The sequence below is a fragment of the Clytia hemisphaerica genome, unplaced genomic scaffold (assembly GCF_902728285.1).
Source record: "Clytia hemisphaerica strain Z4C2 unplaced genomic scaffold, Clytia hemisphaerica genome assembly, whole genome shotgun sequence".
Lineage (NCBI taxonomy): Eukaryota > Metazoa > Cnidaria > Hydrozoa > Leptothecata > Clytiidae > Clytia > Clytia hemisphaerica.
In genome coordinates this window covers 368,353-390,117 of record NW_027104439.1, presented here as the reverse complement: position 1 = coordinate 390,117, position 21,765 = coordinate 368,353, and the positions used below count along the sequence as shown (strand labels likewise).

Sequence of the window (21,765 nt, the reverse complement as noted above, 5' to 3'; positions counted from 1 at the left end):
CTTCTAAACCGGAAAGTGTCCCATACTAAACCTTATGGTTTTAAAACTACAGACACTAACTTTTCTAAAGATTCTGGAGATTCAATGTGACACTTTCCAGTTCAGAAGTTTTTTTTTCAAACTTAGCCTGTATTTTCAAAGCTAAAACTGAATCTTACCTTATTTCTACCCATGTAATGTTACCCTCTATGCAAGCATTTACAATATAAAAAGTGTAAGAACTACTATCTTGTTCCTATCTGTCTCCCAATTTCCAAAGTTTTGCCATTTGGACCCAGCGAGCTATATACCACGAGATTTTTTGATCAATAAGTCATTAAAATGTTATATTAAAATAAAGACATTGCAATTAGCCTATTTCATAGGTCGTGTTCACACTACAGACCTTCCTTAATAAAAATGTAGTTAGGAGAATCTTTTGTTGACTACAATACAGAACGTGCATTTAACAAAGAGTCGAACGCGTAGTATTGTAATTTTTAATCGATCTTCCTTAATTAAGAGTCGTAAACTCTATTGTCTTAAGGGTAGGGTAGAGGCTTCCCTTAAAACAAAAGATTTTATTAAGGAAGCATAAACAAAGAATGCGTGCAGTGAAAAAAAAGTTTTACGATTTCAAAAACGAATGAACTGAGGAAAAAATTAGAAATAGTGCAAACGGTGTTGTTGATGTGTAAGATGAATGCAGTTAATGAGTAAAACCATTAGAACAAATATGTTTGCGGATTTCAAGTGATGTATGGATACCAATATCAACCAATCACAGGTGAAATCGAAACTCTCAATAAAAAATCAACCAATGAGAAGCCTTAAGCAAAATCAATTAACATGTTATAATAGATCTCGTGAACCTACAAAGAACTATAATAAACCAGTGTATTCATCCGTTATAAATCTCTTTGTTTACCTTTGATATATTTGATTAGGTAAACTTTCCAGTGTGAACGCGCTCATAGTTCGTGTTTTCAATACATGATTTTTTTCTACGTCACTGCACTAATCAAATTTTCATTGTAAATCACTCTTTTGCGAATTAAGATATATATTCAACAAAAACATCGATAATAGAAAAGAGTTCTTAAATTCTCAAGTCATTTAGGATGATTACAAAAGTTAGTTTTTGTCAACGTTTTTATTGAAGGGAAATCTGCACATATTTGTGCATTTTTCCCCTGGAAATTGAATAGAAAAGAGCATGTAGCAGATACACGAATCCTATGAAATAGGCTAATGTTGAAACGAACAATTAAGTTACGTCACGCGCTATCTTTTGCTTTGGTGATTGGTTGAACAACTGCAATCTTTATACAAGCCCTCGAAAAAACATAATGTCAATCTGGCTTTAAGAGTGTGATCCACAGCTACAGCAGGGATGGTTCAACATTTTTAGAAAAATATAATAAATCGGAGAGTGTTAACTGTTAACTGTTTTTTTTTTCGCCGAAAGAAAACAAGGTGCTTTCAAGCAAGAGTGATTACAAAGGGCTTTCTTTTTACAATGTTTTCAGATGTGACTCATTGTGATGGTTTAGCTTGGGACTGGGTCAACAAACGCTTGTATTGGACAGACACTGGAGATAATACAGTTAATCGATTATCACGAGACGGGTACTCAAAAGAAGTTCTTTTCCACGAAGGAGCAGACGAGCCACGTGCTATTGTGCTGATGCCGTGTGACGGTAAATATTCCCCTTTAAACAAGAGAATCTATTGTTTTCATCTATTGATGTATAATGGCAAAAGTCGCAGGGATACTAGAGTTTGAGGGTGTCAGCTTTGTGCGAACTGGACACACAAAAATCGACCTTTAGAGAGACTTTTATATTTATTTAGAATTTTAAATTTAAGAATGAAAAATTTGCTCAAAAAATTGTTTTTTCGAAAATCAGGCTCCATCAGAAATTAAATTACCATTTTACAGCACTATGCAAAAAATAAGAAAAAAACACCAGGCCAATCTCGAGAAATGCTCATTTTCCCTAAATATGACAAAAGGGAGTTTCCCCAAATAAGAAATCCGATTTTTACGGCCAATAAATTTTTTCCGGAAAAAAACAGCTTGAGTTACGTTTCAGAGATACTTGCCTTTTTTCTTTGTCCAAAAAAATTGAAAACACTAATGAAGCAATTTCACTAAGTCCAAAAAACTCCATTTTTAGGCACATTTTGGCCAAAATTTGCCCCAAAAAATTATTTTCTGAAAATCGGGTTTCATCAGATTTTAAAGATAACCATTTTACATCAAAGTGCAAAAAATCAGAAAATAATATCGATCCAATCGCGAGAAATGTTCTTTCTCCCTAAAAATGACATAAGGGAATTTCCCCAAATAAGAAAATCCGAGTTTTACGGCCAAAGAAAATTTTCCGGAAAAAAAGGCTTCAGTTGTGTTTTAGAGAACCTTGCCTTTTATCTTTGTCCAAAAAATTGGAAAAAACTAATGAAGCAATTTCACACAAAGTCCAGAAAACACCATTTTTAGGCACATTTTGGCCCAAATTTGCCCCAAAAAATTATTTTTTGAAAATCAGACTTCATCAGATTTTAGATATTACAATATTACATCAAAGTACAAAAAATCAGAAAAAAATATCGATCCAATCGCCAGAAACGCTCTTTTTCCCTAAAAATGACATAAGGGAATTTCCCCAAATAAGAAAAACCGATTTTTACGGCCAAAAAAAATTTTCCGAAAAAACTGCTTCAGTCACTTTTTAGAGAACCTTGCTCTCCATCTTTCTGCCAAAAATCAGGAAAAACTAATGAAGCAATTTTGCACAAAGTCCAAAAAACCTTATTTTTAGGTAGTTTTTGGCCCAAATTTGCCCCCCAAAATTTTTTTCAAAAATCGGGCTCCGTCACTTTTCAGGCATTGCTATTTTGTATCATTGTGCAAAAAAATTAAAAAAACTAATGAGCCAATCCCGAGAAAAGCTGCTAACAGGAAAATGGTAAAAGGGAATTTCCCCAAAAAAACGAAAAATTCGTATTTTATGACGAAAAAAAATTTTCCGAGAACAATTACTTCAGCCACATTTTAGGGTACCTTGCACTCTATCTTTCTGCCAAAAATCAGGAAAAACTAATGAAGCAATTTTGCACCAAGTCCAAAAAACATTATTTTTAGGTAGTTTTTGGCCCAAATTTGCGAAAATCCGTATTTGACGACGAAAAAAAATTTTCCGAGAAAAATTACTTCAGCCACATTTTAGGGTACCTTAAACTCTATCTTTCTGCCAAAAATCAGGAAAAACTAATGAAGCAATTTTGCACAAAGTCAAAAAAACCTTATTTTTAAGTAGTTTTTGGCCCAAATTTGCCCCCCAAAAATTTTTTTCAAAAATCGGGCTCCGTCACTTTTCAGGCATTGCTATTTTGAATCATTGGGCAAAAAATTAAAAAAAACTAATGAGCCAATCCCGAGAAAAGCTTGTAACAGACGAACGGACAACGGTCAAATTAAAGGACCTCCCGGTAGGTCCAAAAAGTAACCCTTCGAGAGATCAAATTGGCGAAAAAGACGATTTTCAAAAACTTCGTACCCGTAGAATAATTCTTTTGACCATTCTTTGTTTTCATTCGTACGCTTACGTTAGAGAGACTATGGAAGGGGGAAATACTCATCCTTACCGTTTGCAAATACTCAGCATCAATTTTTGCCTAGTATCCTCCAACACCTGGGTGCAAAAAAAAGCTTACGAAGGTAGTTTATGTCAAAGACATCTTAATTCGTGAAATTCAATAGTCGGGAGAATACTTCCCCAAATTTAGATAAATTTATTCTGATCCTGCGAAGTAAATCAATTTTGACGAATTTAATGAAATTTGATCCTGTTAAACAATAATCACAAAAATATAAACATGAAAAGTTCTAATATTATTTTAGGATACATGTATTGGACTGATTGGGGAGCCAAACCCTGTATCAAACATGCAACCATGGATGGATTGAACCCAAAAATTATTATTGGGACTGGGCTGGGTTGGCCAAATGGACTTGCTGTAGACAAAGATGAGAATCAATTGTTTTGGGCAGACGCTCTGTTTGATCGGTACTTTCCCAACTGGCGCACAACGTTATATTTGAAACAATATATTGTGTGCCAACTGGGCTTTACCATTCTTTCTTACTGGCTTTTATCTGAAAACTATTTTTTTCATCGGTCCTATACAATGAAGTAAAAGCCCGATGGGCTGGAAGTAAATCTCTAAACTTTCTCAGGAAAGAAAAAATGAAGCCTTAAAATATGTGCATTTTCGACGACGGATTGAATTTAGCGATTTCTTTGTTTTCGAGTGATACTTTTTTCGAAATCTAGCGGTTAATTTTACTTTCAATCTGGCATTTGTGTGAAAACCAGGTGGTCCGCGCTCCGGGGGGGGGTACTACGTTTGCGAGGTGACGGGTATGTCCGAGCCGAAAATCGAAAATCGACCCTTTGAGAGACAAAATTTTGATGATTTTGGGGCCCTTTGAGAAACTTTTTCCTAAATTTTGGTAGATTTTTTCCAAATTTTGGTTTGATTTTCACCAAATTATGGTCAAAATTTCTGGAAATCGTGACCCTTTGAGAAAAATGTTTTTATTTTCACTCTGTTCTATTTTTTATATGATGGCAAGATTAGAGTATGACCGGAACGAAGTGTATAACGAGATTGCAAGGTTGTGAATATACCATGCATAATACGCGGCCCAAGGCCATGCGTAGATTTAAAAACTTCAGTTATGAGGAGTTTAAGATTTCGTGCATGAATATCTACAGAGTTGCAATCAGTTAATAAGGTACCATAGTTCGAAATTGATTTATTTTTCAGAGCACAAAGTGCTCTGTGATGGCATTTCTCAATCAGGCTATTTCCCCCCTTTCCACAGAACATCCAAACAAGTGGGCAATAATTAAAGGGTGAAAGGATATAAGAGTTAACGAGAAGTTTTGCTTTGTCTTCCGATAAGAAATTTCTTACCCTTCTTAATGCCCGGAGTTTTTGGTTTGATTTTTTAAATAACTCGGTGATATGAGGAATGAATGACAGTCTGCTGTCAATTTTTATGCCCAAAAACTTAACAACATCAACACTTTTGATGTTATTTTTTTCTATCGGAAGAGAAAGATTTGTGTTAAAGGTGCTGGGATATATAAGCTGAAATTTTGAGGGGTTTGCAAAAGTTTTAGATTGACATCGTCTATGCTGGGGCCAGACGATGATAAAGTATTATCATCTGCAAAATTTGATATCTCTTTTATAATATAAAATAAGTCATTAATAAAAATATTAAACAACAGAGGACCTAGAATAGAGCCTTGAGGTACCCCAAGTAAGATATCAAGCCATGAGCTTAGATGTGACCTTACACGAACTCTATGCTTTCGATTGCTGAGATAACTGTGCATTAGTCTAACAGCACTCTCACTGAGTCCGTAAGCAGAGAGTTTTGCAAGAAGTAGATTATGAGGCAAGCAATCAAAGGCTTTCGACAAGTCAATCAAGACCGGTCCCACTTTTAAATTGTTCGCTATAGCACTTTGCCATTGTCTGATCATATTTAAAATGGCATGTTGAGTGCTATGGCCTTTTCTGAAACCACAAAGAAGTTTAGAAAATTGAGGCTCGAAATGAACGTTGAGTTGATTTACAATCAAGCGTTCAAATATTTTTGATACAACTGGGAGTAAACTTATTGGTCTATAATTGGCTTTATCCGTCTAACAGCCTTTTTTAAAACTAGGAATAATGTCAGCAAGCTTAAGTCGATCAGGAAAAGTTCCAGATTCCACGCAATTGTTAAAGCACGTGGTCAAAAATGGTACACAGGTATTTGCAGCAATCTTAAGCATACGAGTCGGTATTGTCCCGCTTACACATTTAGAATTGTTTAAAACATCATTTTCTAGCAGTTGAATCTTTCCTTCAGCTTTGCAGTTTTTATCTGAAAATTTAGTTTTTATGGCATCCCAAAAATGTTTGGAATTTTGATTGTTTTTGCTGAAGAAAAGTTTCTTTGCTTTTTTGTTTAATCGAACAACCAAATTTCTCTGGCGATTGTAGATAGCTTTATCCTCAGGCTGTCTTCTTCTTCTTTGGAGAATTTAGCAATAATGTATCTAAAAAGACCAAACCAATGTATAACTGTTAAATATTTTCTTTCTGAAGATGATTCAGCTGCTTTTAGTGTTGGGTTCAAGCAGGGATATGTTATAGCGGAGCTGGATAACGCACATTTAAAAAAGCCTTGTTCTATCTCTGTCCCTGACATTAAAATTTGATATAAAATTTAACTTTTTTAATTACAAACTCGTGAAATTTGGATTTCCTCTTAGCCAATGATTCTGCTGCTGCATTTATCGTTCACGATTAAAAACTTTTAATTATCAAGAGGGTCTGTAAAACATTGGTGAATGACAATTTAAAAAAATGAAAAACATTGTTTTCATTAGTAAAGTTATATGAAGTTTCTTCTCTAAGATTATTGCCCCCGCAGGAGCGTAGCGACGAGGAGGCACTCATAGTTTTACGCATAGATATTGGACTGGAATCTCGAAATTTTGTTGCGCGTGTTTGTTTGTTTGTTTTGTCGCCCAAGCATCCCCGTAGTTAGTCTCTTCCGTAAATGTTCGGTTTTTTTCCGGGACGGTACACAGTAGTATACATATTTTCATATCACGTTATATGCTATTACCATTATTACATATTACAATTTTAGTTTTGATTTAGCTTTGAAAAACTGAAGCGAGTGTTATAAATGCAAATCATAACAGTGTATGATATAACACGAATTACAATATTACTTGTGTAAATCAAAACAAACGAAATGGCAGACTGGTTATGATGATGATGAGCTGATTCATTGACTGGAAAAAGTGCTTTGTATGTCAAATTTTGTTTCTTGTCTTTGAAACTGAATACTAACTACTGTAATTTAGTCAGAAGTTCACTTCAGCAATGATTTTAATTCTTTTTCCGGAATATTTAAAGAAATTTGCTCAAGTTTTCAAATGTATATACATTTGATATTTTTGTTCAAGCTCTAATTTATCTTTGTCTTTCATTTTATTAATAACAACCTTTATTGTTTATAGAGCTTCTCAAGCTTTAAATACCATCATATGGTCGTAACTCGAGAAAGTCCTTCTTAACTTAGTAAAACAAGATACCGGCAAAGTACAAAAAAGTTGAATGTATGCATATGTAGTCTAGCAAGCTAGACGACTAATTTATACATACTCTCGGGTACCTAATAGCCGTCCCCCCCCCCCCGCTAATTAATTTTTCAAAAATTTTCCACCCAGGACATTCTTATTCCAACCCCCCCGCTTATTAAATTTTGGGAAAATATTTTTGAAAGTTCCCTTTGTTGTCTTAATTCTGCTGTATTAGCCTCCTCTTCAAACATTTTCCACCCAGGACATTTTTATTCCAACCCCCCCGCTTATTAAATTTTGAGATTTTTTCCAACCCCCCTGCTTATTCCAACCCCCCCGGCTATTAGGTACCCGAGAGTAGTATAAATAAAGCAAAAAGTAATGAATGGAACAATTTTAGTCGTCTAGAAACCTTTGTGCACTAACTCCAAACAAAAGAAAAGTGTCAATATTGCAATTATAATCTTTTCCTGCTCAAAATAATTCTTGAGAAAAAAGAATATGTGTGGATTTGTGTATTGAAAGTTTTTCATTTGAGTTGATTTCAACACCGGATTCTTCCAGTCGTTTATACAAACTAAATCCCGTATTATTATTATTAGTATTGGTATTATTAGTATTACACGCATTATAAACGACTCCAGTCTAATGCATATGTAAAGTTGAATCCAAAAGTGGTTGAATGAAATTGTTGAATGTCAATCAATGTAAACAAACTTTTTCTTTTGGTCTTCAAAATAGATTTACCTCACTTAGACTGTTAGACAGTCGCCGGAACCACTACATAGAAAAGGCAACTATTGCCTTAACGGGAAATGTTTCCCGAACGGGAAGGTGAAAAACTTCCCGAAATGGATAGAGTTTCCGAATCAGGAAGTCAACCAGTTTCCCGATCGGGAATGTGACCTCTGCGCACTCCGAAAATGGTCGTGGAAGGTAAATAACTGATGCCTATTGTAAAAGATGGTAAATAAGTACCGTGAGATTGGGTAACTTGCATCAGTGGAGGCTAACATGCATAGCCCTCAAATGAAAGACCTGGCTGTTCATTAAAATATAACTACGTAGCTCCGCTCGCAGCTCTACTCTATACCATTTTTGTTTTGATTTTATTTTTGTATTTTAATGACCATCAGGTCTTTCATTTGAGGGCTATACATGTTAGCCTCCACTGATGCAAGTTACCCAATCTCACGGTACCTTTTATCGGGTAGTTAAGAAATCCACCGGGTAATCGCTTCTTAATTCTACTTTCCCCATTCCCAATTAAAAACTTCCCTATTTGGAAACTTCTTCTCGATCGGGAAACAAAAGTTTGCTTTGTTTACAAAAACTTCCCGTTCGGGAATAATGAAAAGTTCTTGACCAAAACGGGAAACTGAAAAGTGATAAAATTTTCAATCTGGAAACAGTTTCCTTTTTGGGTTATTTTCACCTTCCCGTTCGGGAAATATTTCCTGTTAAGGCAATAGTTGCCATTTCTATGTAGTGGTTCCAACTGTTAGAGTTTTTTCACTGTTTTTTCAGTGTGGTAAATCTTTTTCAAAAACCTGCAAAAAGTTTGTTTACATTCGTTAACTTTACATGCGCACATTCAACTTTTTCATGCAGTCGTGATAGCCTAAATAACTTACGCTCCAGTGGTTTGGTGAAATAGCTCCAATTCTGGCTTTCCAAGTTAGGATGGACCTTCCCGAAGGCATTTAACGCGGTTAGACTAGGTACACAGACAGTCATACAGAAACACCATAAAGTGAAAGTATATATAGCTATAAACTCAAAAAGTCTAGCTTCCTGAAGGCACGTCTCTTCATTGTCTGCGCTGCTTGGAGAAAAGATTGCATCATGAAAAAGTACTGTGCACTTGAAAAAAAAATTAGGCGCATTTCAACTTTTCTCGACTGTACGTCTGAATGGACACAATGGCATTCCTTTATTTTTCTTTTGACCAATAAAATAGAAGATTTTGTTTGAGAAGTGCAATCACAGCGTACGCAAGTGGAGGCCAGGCCTTAACTAGGATTGGTTTATATTTAAGGGCTCTGACCATAGTCCATGAATTGATTTTGGTATTTGAACATAAAAGTTATATTTCAGGTTCCTTAACATTTTGAACAAAGAATTGCCTTTATAAATTGCTTTTTAATCGAATCCCTTAAGAGTAATTAAGAATTTAATTGCAAAAATGACATTATGAACTTTAAAAAGATGTTAATAATATGTTGCATCACCCTCTTTTACAAAAAGTGCTTAGTTTTAATGGGTAATTAACTTTTTTGTTTCAAAATTTCTTTACACTGTCCGCAAAGAATTGAACTATTTTAATTTTTGCGGAAAATTTTTCTAAAAAGATGTGTCAAAAGTTATGACTGTTTTTTTAAGCAAAATCCAGATGAAAAATTGATGAAAAACCACTGTTTTGAAGATTTCGAGACAAAAAAGCATTTACAAAAATTTTCCGCAAAAATTTTCATTGTTCGGTAAAAGATACACCATCTACTGCGAAAATTTTTTCAAAATGTTTTTTCTTCGCCGAAACTAAGCTCTTCAAAGTTGAAATAGTCTTCCTCGCAAAAGTCTTCATTTTCTTCTTCATCAAATTTTTTCAATGCAATTTTTGGATTTTAAGATTCAGGAATAGTTTGTCTAACAGAAAATGTATAACATGCCATAGTTTTGTGGGTTACATCAGTCAGAAAACACATTTTAAACACAGCAATTATGAAAAATTCACTATGGTCAGAGCCCTTAAGATGGCGCGAAACTTTTTGATAAATTTCATACGCAGTATCCCCTTGACTATTGTTTATTAGGCAAAGTTGCAATAGAGAATTGTTGAAATATAGCAGCAAATGAAAAAAACAAGCTATTTCTGATTGGTTACCTTGTTGATTTATTCACCACTATATATTTTACCCACAATCTAAGATGTCTGCGGCATTATCAGAAAAGGTCTATTAAGTGAATAATAATCACGATATATATTGTTTTAAGAAAGAAACTAGGCGAAAAAAACAAACAGGAGATGTGAAAACCTGTAAGCTAATGATACCATAATTTTTGAAATATATTTTTGAGAAGCTTTTCCAGCTTTTCCTTATACTTTATTAAATTATCAAGCTGTGAATTCTTCAAATATTTTGTTAATGGAATATAATTTTTTTCAGGCAAATGCCTCAATCAATCAATCAATCAACCAATCAATCAAGAATTAAATCGATCAATTATTCCTGATTATTTTTTAATGTTTTAATCTTTAAAGCATTAAAGCTTTATAAGTGCATGACATGATCTTTATGTGGGGGCATTTAGTGAAAGCTATGACTAGTAAATAGTACTTTTTCATTTGAAATACCGCGCTACACCGCGGGGTGCCTCACTTTCTAACTGATATTTTCAGATAGCAAGTCGGTATGTCTGATTATGGAAAAAATTTCAAGTCAATTGAAACAATATTTGTCAAAATATTTACATCCGAAAATTTTAAAGAGAAATCATGAAAGCTTCTCAAATTCATAACACACGCTGATAAAAATAGATTTCATTTACAAGGAAGCTTTTAGGGTATCTTCTACAAATATTATTTTGATGAAAAGCGGGAACATCATAGCAAAATATGTGCTAACGTACTGCATGAATACTTTGTCTGCTTCATTTTTCTTATAAAAACAGAACACTCAAGGGGACAGAGATGGATTTCTATTATGAACAGTTTACAATAGAAAAGACAAAGAAGCAATCCGCTAAGGAATTCTCGTCCTTCATCCAGCTCCGCTATAACATATCCCTGGTTCAAGTGTGATGATTTCTATTAAATAATTTGCATCCGCTTATTTCAGAATTGAATCTTCAGACTTAGATGGAAACAACCGGAAGATCATCTTGCAAACGGGCAACTTTAACCACATTTTTGCTATCAGCCTTTACAACAATTACATTTATTGGACGGACTGGCAAACGCAATCTCTAATGCGTGTAGAAAAGGAAGGGAAAGGATATCAAGAATTGTTGGTTGGTGGCTTGAATAGAGACCCTATGGGAATCCGAATTCTTTCAAAATCAAAACAAAACTGTATGTTCTGTCATAAAATTTTATTAACCCTTTCACTCCCGGAGCTTTGTTCTTTTTGAAAAAATAAATTCAAACGTTTCCTCGAAACCAGCCTATTTTCCTCAAGATTTTATGTTCTTTCTAATGGTGGCTACGAGAGTTCCGGAAATGTCTTAGTTCCGGAGATACAGTCCGTCAAAGTTGGGACCCGGAGGCACCCGTCAGCCGGGTTACTGAGAGTGAAAGGGTTAATCTGGGATTTTCAGATCGCACAAATTAATCCGTCTTCCTGCTTTGGTTTATAATTTATAACTCAATACTTATAGTTCTTCGACTTTGATCTTCGATTGAACAAGTTCTATATTTTAATGGCACGTTTTGAAATTAATTTTGAGTGCACCATCACAAAGATTTTCTCTTATTTCAATTTTATTTCAATTAAGGCACAAGAACATTATGCCACAAAGACATAACAAGATGTACATATATTTGTATGCCATCAAACAATCTCGTTCATTGCAGTTGTCCCATCAATAAAACACTAACTGATGGATATAGGTAAGGTATAGATGTACATATATGTGCACGATATTGAAATAGGGGAATATATATAATCATTAAATGGAACACACTCGAACATTAACCCTTCAGTTCATTGGAGGGCCGGTAAAAAGCCATTTTCAGACCTTATAATACGTTATCTGCCATCTAAGGGTTAAAGAGCCATTTAGAAAAATTGAAAACACCTCAAAAATCGTTGGAAGCACTTTCTAACATGCCCCTCTAGCATTCTGAGCAGTTTGAAGCAGTTTTGAGATTTCAAAAAGTTCCCTTAACCCTTGAATGGCACACTGATTTTTGAACATAGCAATTATTTTTAAAAATTTTTCTTCATAAATCTCAAACTTCCAATGGTGATAGTGGCTCTAAAAATTGGTTCTTAGACCAATTTTTTTGGTACCGTTGGAAAGCTCTCGCCCTCAGCTTTCTAAAACAACAAAAGAAGTTTGGCCGAAAACGCAGTGGTTTTGGGCTGTGACCATTCGATTGAGGACCGGTAAAAACCCGGGGGCACTGACATTGACGGCCAACGGGGACGTGCCGCTGAAGTTTGAAAAGTAGACCCTGTCAGATATGAATTTTTGGCAAAATTGGGACCCTGTCAGAACGAAAAAGTGAAATTTTTTCCCATTTTCGCCCTGTAAAGTGTCCAAAATAATCAAAATCTCAGATACACATCTTGATAATTAGTAAATTTGGTAACCTGTCAGATATCTTCAGAGCCTAAAAAAAGGACCCTGACCAGCGGTACGTCCCCCCAATTTTGCCTAAGTGCCTCCCCCTGGGGTAAAAAGCCTTTTATAGACCGTATATATACATTATCTGCCGTCTAAGGGTTAACTATTTTCTGCTGATACTTTAAAAAAGAAGAGTAGAAATTAAATTCCGAAAATTGAATTCATATCATATTATGATAATTTTAGCCCGTTGAGGTCATTTTTGGAAAGTCCGACCCCCTTGATTTTTTGGCCTGTTTTTGAGATACCCCCTTGGATTATTGATTATTATCCCCTGGATTTGTAACGAAATTTCAAGATCTGGTTTTTTTAGGGGTACCCTCTGGACGAAAATTCAGACCTCCACTAAGTGGTATATTTGTTTTCTGAGAGATAGCCCAATTGACGAAGAAGATGTTTTATTTCGTAATTGTTTTTTATTTACACATGATTCCCAAATATCTTATAAAGGTGTATACAAACGGCAAAGGCCGGACTTAACTGCAGCGATACGATGACGTCTTTCATATGTTATGATGAGTCAAAATGTATCTCAAAAGCTTCAATTTGTGATGGTTACTACGACTGCTTTGATGGTTCAGATGAACGAAATTGCAGTAAGGAAAACGATTTGTTTTTATGTCAATCAACCCTAAGTCATGATATTCTGCCTGTTGGCGTTTTCAATGTAATTTTCATTTATCATTTATTTATCTGCAATTCTTGATTGTATTTGTGTATAAATGCGTTAATATACCAGTCATTTAATCTAAGTGCTAGTGTATCTTACATCCTACATACTATTGGAGTTTTAGAAAAATGTCACGCTATAGCCCAGTAATCTATCATATCAAAGTTTCTAAAATTTGAACGCCACAGCTGAAAGACTTATTCATCTTCAATATAAAAACTCTCACGCTAAGTTTGACAAGCGAGGAAAGTATGCGTCAGTGCAGCCTTCCCATTTTTTTTTCATCTTTTAGGGAGTGGTCAGAAAGTATCTACTAGGGGGGAGTGGAGGATATTTTGAAAAATCCCAAAATACTTTCGCACCCCCTCCCCTAGCCTGGAAAAAAATTCGAACCCCCCCTCATAAAGGCCAATATTTTTTCGCACCCCCCCACTAGAAAAATTTTTACGCAAAAAAAGAATTCATACAGATGCGGTACAAAGAGTATTATTTGTTTGTATGACAGTTTTTTATGTCAAAATTAGGCAAGGGAGATAGTTTAGCCCTGTAAAGTTGAGTGTAGTCCTTTAGGAGATCTACCATTTTGATTGAGGTTTACACCACGGGATTTTTTCCGTCGATTTCCATGGTTACGACGGAATTTCTCTGAAGTAAACAAAACAAAAAAACCCGTGGTGTAAACGTCAATCAAAATGATAGATCTCCTATAGGAATAGTCCAGGGTTAAAATAAGAATCAACGAGTTATTTTCTCTGAGTCTCCCAAAGTTTTGGGAGAAAATTACGGCTTATTTTCCCTGATACATAATCTCCCTACATTACAGAGGCATTACTCAATTACTCAAAATATCCTGAGGGGCCACCATGGTTGGCCCCGAAGGGAGAAAATTTTGAAGATCAGGTACTCGAGACCCTAAAATTATTCTGTTGTTTAAAAGGAGTCTGAAAAATAAAATTCTCTGAGTTTGAAATTTCCCTATAAACCTATATTTTCAGGTTTTCCAGGGTCTGTCAAAGCTCTGTGTATATAATTTATAAGATATTAGTAGAGACTAAGGAGGCACAACCATGGTTTGCGCCGACGCTGGAGAAAATGTCGATGTTTTTCACCACCATTTTAGCTAAAAGACACTTTGTTTTGACAAATTTCTTTCTAAAAAGTACTTTTTCAAACCACTCTGATGAGCTGTGAAAGCCACTAATCTACTTCCCTCATTTAGCTCAATGCTAAAAACCAAAAGGGCAAGGCGATGATGCCCAAATAATGTTAGTATGACATGTACATATATCAAATAAAATAAATTCTGAGTTGTCGGCCGTCAGGCCGAAAAATTTTTGAAATCTTGAAACGTAAAACTATGAAATTAGACTTCCTACATTTTCTTTTGAGTTGCCCAAAAAATTTGGAACCCCCCCCCTAAACCTTCAAAAAAAATTTGAACCCCCCCCCTAAACCCTCGAAAAAATTTTGGAACCCCCCCCTAGAATCCTCCACCCCCCCCCCTAGTAGATACTGACCACTCCCTTAGATAAATCACAAATTTATTTGGATGTACATATAATAGAAATCAAATATATTTTTTGATGAAAAATCTGAAAAACAGTGAGCAATGACCAAGCAGAAAAAAAAAAGACAAACATGAAACTGAAACCCTGCAAAGACCAGTGTGAAAAACTCAAAAAAAATGTCCAAAAATACGTATTGAAAAATACGTGTCTAAAGTCTATTCACGATAAGTGTGCACTCTCTTTTTCATTTACCTGTAACTTTTGAAGGAATTCTTCAATCTTTATAAATTTGGTATCATTGGAAAGATATTAGTGAATGGAACAATTTGAAATAAAAAAAACTTTAAAAAGATTATAAAAATGAAGATGAAAATGAAGAAGAAAAAAATGAAGATCTTTTAGAAAAATGCTATAACTATAATTTTCACTGAAGTGAATCCTTAATCATCAAACGTCATCACTGTGAAAAAAATTCTCAAAAATAATCATTCAGTCAAAAGATATCAAACAAAGTTATAAGCTGATTGACGTCTAAAAACGCTGTTTTCTGCAGTTTTCTGCTGTTTTTTGGGGTCAATCACTTATTAACTTTGTATCATACCTTTATAACGAATAAACATTTTAATGAAATTTTTTCACACTGATGATCTCCTAAGATCAAAGAATCTCTCCAGTGAAAATGAAAGTTATAGCACTTTTCTACAATATCTTCATTTTTTTCTTCTTCATTTTCATCTTCATTTTTAGAATTTTTTTAAATATTTTTTTATTTCAAATTGTTCCACTCACTAATATCTTTCCAATGATACCAAATTTATAAATATTGAAAAATTCCTTCAAAAGTTATAGGTAAAAGAAAAAAGAGTGCACACTTATCGTGAATAGACTTTAATTACAAATGAAGTTTGTAACTTCGGCGTCAGCAGTGGTTTTAATGAAAGGCGAGTGTCTCCGGTGCCTTCAGGACCTCGAGTCTCAAACACACTACAGCTGACCGAATCAGACTGAAATAAATTTTTCTTTTTACATAAAAATATTTTTCCGAAAAATAAGATTTATTTTTCTCACATAGAAGCTCGGTTAAACAGGAGTAAAATCGCTAAGTTTCTGTGCTAATTCCACCTTTGGCAGAGAAAACGAGTGGTGTAAAAGTACCGTTTTCTTGATCGAGTATGCAATTTACATACTTTCTTTTCTTCTCTTTCTCCATTTGCTTCATTACACTAGCAAGATTTTGGTTTTGGTAACTTCTGGCTGAAGGGGAAAAACCCTCACAAGAAATACCTTCTGTTTCCTCTGCCAAAATCCTCTTATTGTAACATCAGTGCGGAGTTCAGAGTCATGATCGAACCGTTTTTGTAGAATTGGTTCCTTCTCAACATCTTTGCTAACGATTGCAGATAGATTAGCCGATATGTTAACCAATTCATTGTTCCGCATGTGAATAAAACCACCAATCTTGCACTGTAGTGAACCTAGAAGCAACCGTCTTAATCGGGGTGTCTCCGACGAAGAGCACCCTCTATCATTTTGATTGGATCATTTTGTTATTGTGTATGGAATCCACCCTTTTTTCTTTTTTTTATTGAATACTTTTACAGGATAACGCAGACTACACCACTTACACCACTTGCGCATCGCAGACTGATTTCTTTTCAGTAGCCTTTCAGTAGCGTTAACAGGGGGTAGAGGCCAGTGTTCTAATGATGGTTTTTAGGGGGAAAAAAAGGAAGGGGTAACAAAGGGTAGTTCTGGCACCCCGATTCTTTTTTTACCTCACAAATATCAGTTTTTAGTCCTAAAAAAGGAGAAATTGCTTCGCTGGCGTAGTTTTTACACAAAATTTTCCTAATGAGAGGGCGCTGAATTACCAAATTTTCCAATTTTGCCTGCCAGTGTAGGTCAAGCCATCACGCTACTGCTTCTTGTATCTCAAGGAAAAATAATTTAGTCTATCAATGATGGTGTCATTTTAGTCCAAAATGATGTCAGAAAATGCAAAAACCAAAAGAGAAATGTTTTGAATTTTTGAAGGAGTTCTCTTTTTGCTTTGATCTTTCTTTAACCTATATTCTTTAGTATTCTAAGGGCTTTCGATGCGAAACAAAACCTTTAACTGGCGTTTGCGAGGACGGGAACCGTCTAGTTTTTTTCTAATCTTAGACTAATACAGAAAGGTGTTCATAAATACAAATACTTTCTTAGGTTAAATGTATAAACGTATTCCTACACAAATACAATCAAGAACTGCAGACTGAAACGCACAAATTGGGTATGTATTGACAATACTTAATTCGTCAAATCAACTCTATTTTCACTACAGCATCACAATCGACCATATTTCCATCAACATCATTGTCCTATCAGACATCTTTACCAACTTCCACTGTGTTCAAACCGTCCCAATCAACAATGGAATTCTTTTTAATAACAAGCTCTGCAATACATCAATCGACAGCCAACAAGGATAGTTCAGCAACACTCCATTCTCCAAGTATCAGTCCTTCTACATCAACAATGACGTCATCTTCTTCTTCGGTAACAGCAAGCAAGCATAGTTCAGCAACACTCCATTCTTTAAGTATCAGTCCTTCTACATCAACAATGACGTCATCTTCTCTTTCGGTAACGGCAATAAGAACGACACCAGCGTCAAACGCGAGTGCTTGTGATTTAGATTTGGGTTTTGTTATTGATGAGTCCGGTTCAATAAGCTTCGATGACTTTCGTAAATCAATCGACTTTGTTAGAAATATCACTCAACATTTCACAATTGCAACGGCCCGTACACGAGTATCTTTGATCACCTATGACACTGATGCTGTTTTACATTTCAAATTCAACGATGACGCTGGCTCCGATCAAAGTACATTTTTTAACTACATTTCAACCATCAATGGACGAGGTAAATATTCTGATTTAAAAGTAACTCCATGATAATTGATATTGAATTAGAAAAGCCAACTTGATTGGGTAGACGGTACCCCTCCCAGCTGGCACGCAACGTTGTATCAACGTTTATCTAACGCTCACAACGTTCATATAACGTTAGATGAACGCTGAAACAACGTTGTGTGCCAGCTGGGCTTGTATAGAATTGTGAAAGCGATTACCCTAAATGGTTTGATCAGCCAAAACTTCGATTTACGTTTCAGGAAGAGGTACAAACACATATGCAGCTTTGAATATGAGCAACTTAGAAATGTTTAACACTGAAAATGGTGATCGAACAGACAAAGTGAATGTAAGTGTATTTGTATCTCCATAAATAGTATATACTGTACCATTACAAATTTATTTCCTGCAACCATAAGACGCACTAAACATCTTCTTTTTGATATGTCTGCTAAGCAATACTACTTTACTCCTACTGCAGCTACTATCTATTACACTCAGTAAAATTTCCAAATCCTCAAAAATAATGATATTTTTTACATGGGTCATTGCTAATTTTTAAAACTTCTCCCCATGTTTAGGTTCTTATTGTCCTTACTGATGGGCAGAGCAGTGGTCGAAGTCAACTTATTTCTGAATCAAATGCACTCAGGGAATCAGGTGTCAAAGTCTTAGCAGTTGGTGTTGGTTCTGGTGTTGGTGAAGAAGAATTAAACATCATTGCTGGAAACTCATTGAATGTGTTCAACGTTTATGATGCAAGCCATTTGAGTGATATTATTGAAGAAATCATACCTATCAGCTGTAATGGTAGGTGGAGAATTTGAAAGTTTAGATAAAAAAGTTTAAACGATTTTCAGTTTTTGAATTAATCTCATTTTGAAAGCTTTGTTATTTCTTTTTCAGAGCAAATGCTGGAACTTGAATGTCAATCGTATGGATTCAAAGCAGGATTTAGCTTATCTGGATTACAATCAAAGAATCTCCCCTACACCATTCGTTTTTCGGGATCCAATGATTGCGGTACAATAAATAAAACGTCATCAGATCATCTCAGTAATGGTAGAATATGGATGTGGACCAACTATACTAGTTGTGGAGTTGAAGCATATCACGTGGGAGAAAGTATAGCATTTGAAAAAACTCTTATGGTTAATTATGGATCTAAAGATCATTCAAGTGTTGTTTACAGATATATTAGTTCTTCGTACAAGGTCAAATGTTTTTTGGATCGAAAAGTTGTTCAGAAATTGGAAATTAATGTTCAGGATGTCATTGAAAGTAACCCTGATATAAGTAAGTAAATGTATTTATGCAGTCAACTTAAAATTCTTCACTGCACATCTAATTATTTTTATAGAATATTGTAGTTGACAAAAATAATATTCTAACCCAGCTGGCACTTATTTCAACGTTTATTTAACGTTAAATGGATGTTCTGGACGTTAGATGAATGTTGAAACAAGATTGTGTACCAGCTGGGTAACAAACTCGCATCAAACATTTAAAACATCAATTTATTCCTCAGATGGAACATCCGACTTTAAATTTGATTTAAAAATTATGGATGCTAACAACGAAGCGAATGAGGTTCAGCTTGCTAATGTTGGCGATCGATTGAAATTTGTGTTAAACCTTGAGAATGCTCCGAATCAAGTCAAAGCTTCACCGCAGAACTGTTATGCTACAAAACCGGACGGAAGTGGCAGATACAACCTTATTTCAAATAGGTATAATTTTATGTTATTTTGGAAATGCGTCTTCAGAGAATAAGTTACTGACCGTAAGGACGGATAGGTAGATGTTTCACTCTTAGTCAAAGAGTCAACCTATAAGAAACTCGAAACTTATTTTAACAAAGCTTGTTGAAAAATCGTCAAAAAGGGAGCCTTCGGGTCATCCTTCATTACGGTCGTAAAAATAAAACCACAAAAGTATGTAAGAAAAGTAATTATAAATGGGACTTGGGACTTGGATACCAAAGTTTTTCAAAAAAGGCAAACCAAGGGCGTTTAGAATGCCATGACGTGGAACAAATCATTCTTTTTATCGAGACTTCTCAACCAACTGGCCACCCACAAAGGCAATAAACAAGTGGTAACCTTACTGTAAACCAGTTCATGCCCTAGACAAGAGTATACTTCTGGCTCGTACCCCTTCTAGCTGAACTTAGCTTACTAATAATTTTTGATGACGCTGAGTTCAGTGGAATAGACTAAGAGCTAATGGCAAGATCGCCATTTTCACCAAAACTTCCAAATAACAAAAAGGACAAAAAGCTGCTTTGACTTGAACATTAGATTTAGATAGAAAAACCAGCATAAACTAAAGAGATCTACAATATTCTATTATGAAAATAAAACATTACACAATCTATTGTTTACATTCCAAAATCAACTGAATTCTACAAGACTGCTTTACAGTCCGGCTGGCCAGATGAAAATAATAAATGCCGTGAATACTTCAAGGCAACTTATCAGCGTTGTCCAGTCTATCAAAGCTCGAAATGACATCCAGGCGACTTATCTCTCTGTACACTTCTTCTAACTGTCTTTCTGTTAGAAAGCACGACTTAAATTAGATTAGCCATACTATATTTTTATTATCAACTGTAGATGTGTTGATACAAACGAAGAAACAACTTTCATCACATCCCCAAGTAACGAGCTTCACTATTTCTCATGGGAGCTGTTAGCTTTCCGATATTTCGGAGAATCAAATTCTGTGGTCATCGTGTGTGAGGTTTTGATCTGTAAAAACGAACCATTTTGGAAGTTGTCTGAAGAATGCAAAAGATGTGATCAAACTTCTAACAGAAAACGAAGAGATGTGGATGTAGATGATGAAGTTTTACAGAAAACTACTGTTTCATCGCAACCTCTTTTCATTATTGACAGATCCCCGAAAGAACCAGGTGAGAACTTATAAAGATAGACAAGCTCTTAACCCATTAAGTGCCGTCACTCCGTAACTTTAAATTTTCAAATATTTTCTGATTTCAAACGCGCGTACACGCCCAAACAAAGAAAAATTTCTCGTTTTCGATATAGTTTCTTATTCAGGCGGGGTAGAAAAAAACAGGACCTACCTACCGATACAGGACCGAAAAAATCAGCCGATCTTTTACCATGCCAGTGGCCATCAATGTGTTAAGGATAGATTGAGCGACTATATGGGCTACCACGCCGGTCCTTATTGGTGTTATTTTTGGGCTCGTGGCGTAATAAGGGCCGGCGTAAGATGTCTGAATTTAATTACAGCCGAAGTAAAAATGAAAAACATCGAGCTTTGGGGTAATAAGGGCCGCTGTAAAAGGGGCCTGCGTTAGATTAGGGCCGGAGTAAAAAGGGCCGATAAGGTATATCTGCAAACCAGCTACCTCTAAAGCTATTTCCCCTTCTACTAGTCTAGCACAGAAAAAAAATCGAATAATTTCACTGTGACTTTTTAGTGAATTCACAGTGAAAAGCTGCAATCTTTCAATAATATACGGTGAAAATTTAAATTTCGCAGTGTGAATCGTTGAAAGACTGCATTTAAGAAAACGTCAAAAAAATCTTAATAATCTTTGTTATAGGACAATCAAACCAACAAAATGGATTCTTAGCAAAACCAGAGGGTATGTCTATTCTCGTTGTATTGGCTGTCGTCGTACTTCTCAGTGGTATAGTGCACCTTAAGAAGAAATTTTGGCCGTCGCGCAAAGCAATGTCAAAGAAAACATTAAATGTTGGAGCTGTTGACGAGAAAGGATTTGAAAATCTTGCAATGGAATAAGATTGACGTAATTTTGTTTATTTGATAATGAAGTTAATACACTATTTCTTTAAGCTCAGATGGTCTTTTGTTGTAGATTTATGTTAGTATTGTAAGTAGATTAATCATTTAGAGATAAATAAGTACTCTTAGGTGCCAAATAAACGGGGGGTTCGAATAAACGGGGGGATGGAAAATTTTCGAGATTTTAATAAACGGGGGGGGGCTAATTGCCATGGGGCGGGTTGGAAATTGTACTTCTGAAAACCCAAAATAAGGTAAATATAGGATAAAATCAGGCTAATTAGAGCAAAATAAGGGGCCTTCTCTTTGACAGCTGAAAATATTTTTAAGAATTAATAAACGGGGGGGGGGAGTCCTAATAAGGTCCGGGGGGGCGGGGTGTTGGAAGATTTTCCAAAAATTAACAAGCAGGGGGGGGGGG

At 35.2% G+C, this 21,765-nt stretch overlaps 1 protein-coding gene across 1 annotated transcript in view; it reads left to right on the top strand.

Moving 5' to 3' along the window:
* Positions 1 to 21,503, top strand: part of LOC136820813 (uncharacterized) — a 35,416-nt gene extending 13,913 nt beyond the window's left edge. The window contains exons 8-19 of the mRNA XM_067077049.1: positions 1,509 to 1,679; positions 3,887 to 4,052; positions 10,982 to 11,214; positions 11,637 to 11,751; positions 12,942 to 13,087; positions 16,993 to 17,574; positions 17,825 to 17,913; positions 18,146 to 18,374; positions 18,471 to 18,860; positions 19,093 to 19,294; positions 20,180 to 20,478; positions 21,142 to 21,503. Coding sequence (XP_066933150.1) covers positions 1,509 to 1,679; positions 3,887 to 4,052; positions 10,982 to 11,214; positions 11,637 to 11,751; positions 12,942 to 13,087; positions 16,993 to 17,574; positions 17,825 to 17,913; positions 18,146 to 18,374; positions 18,471 to 18,860; positions 19,093 to 19,294; positions 20,180 to 20,478; positions 21,142 to 21,341 — 2,822 coding nt within the window. The 3' untranslated portion in view covers positions 21,342 to 21,503. The remainder of the gene's footprint in view (positions 1 to 1,508; positions 1,680 to 3,886; positions 4,053 to 10,981; positions 11,215 to 11,636; positions 11,752 to 12,941; positions 13,088 to 16,992; positions 17,575 to 17,824; positions 17,914 to 18,145; positions 18,375 to 18,470; positions 18,861 to 19,092; positions 19,295 to 20,179; positions 20,479 to 21,141) is intronic.
* Positions 21,504 to 21,765: the final 262 nt, after the last annotated feature.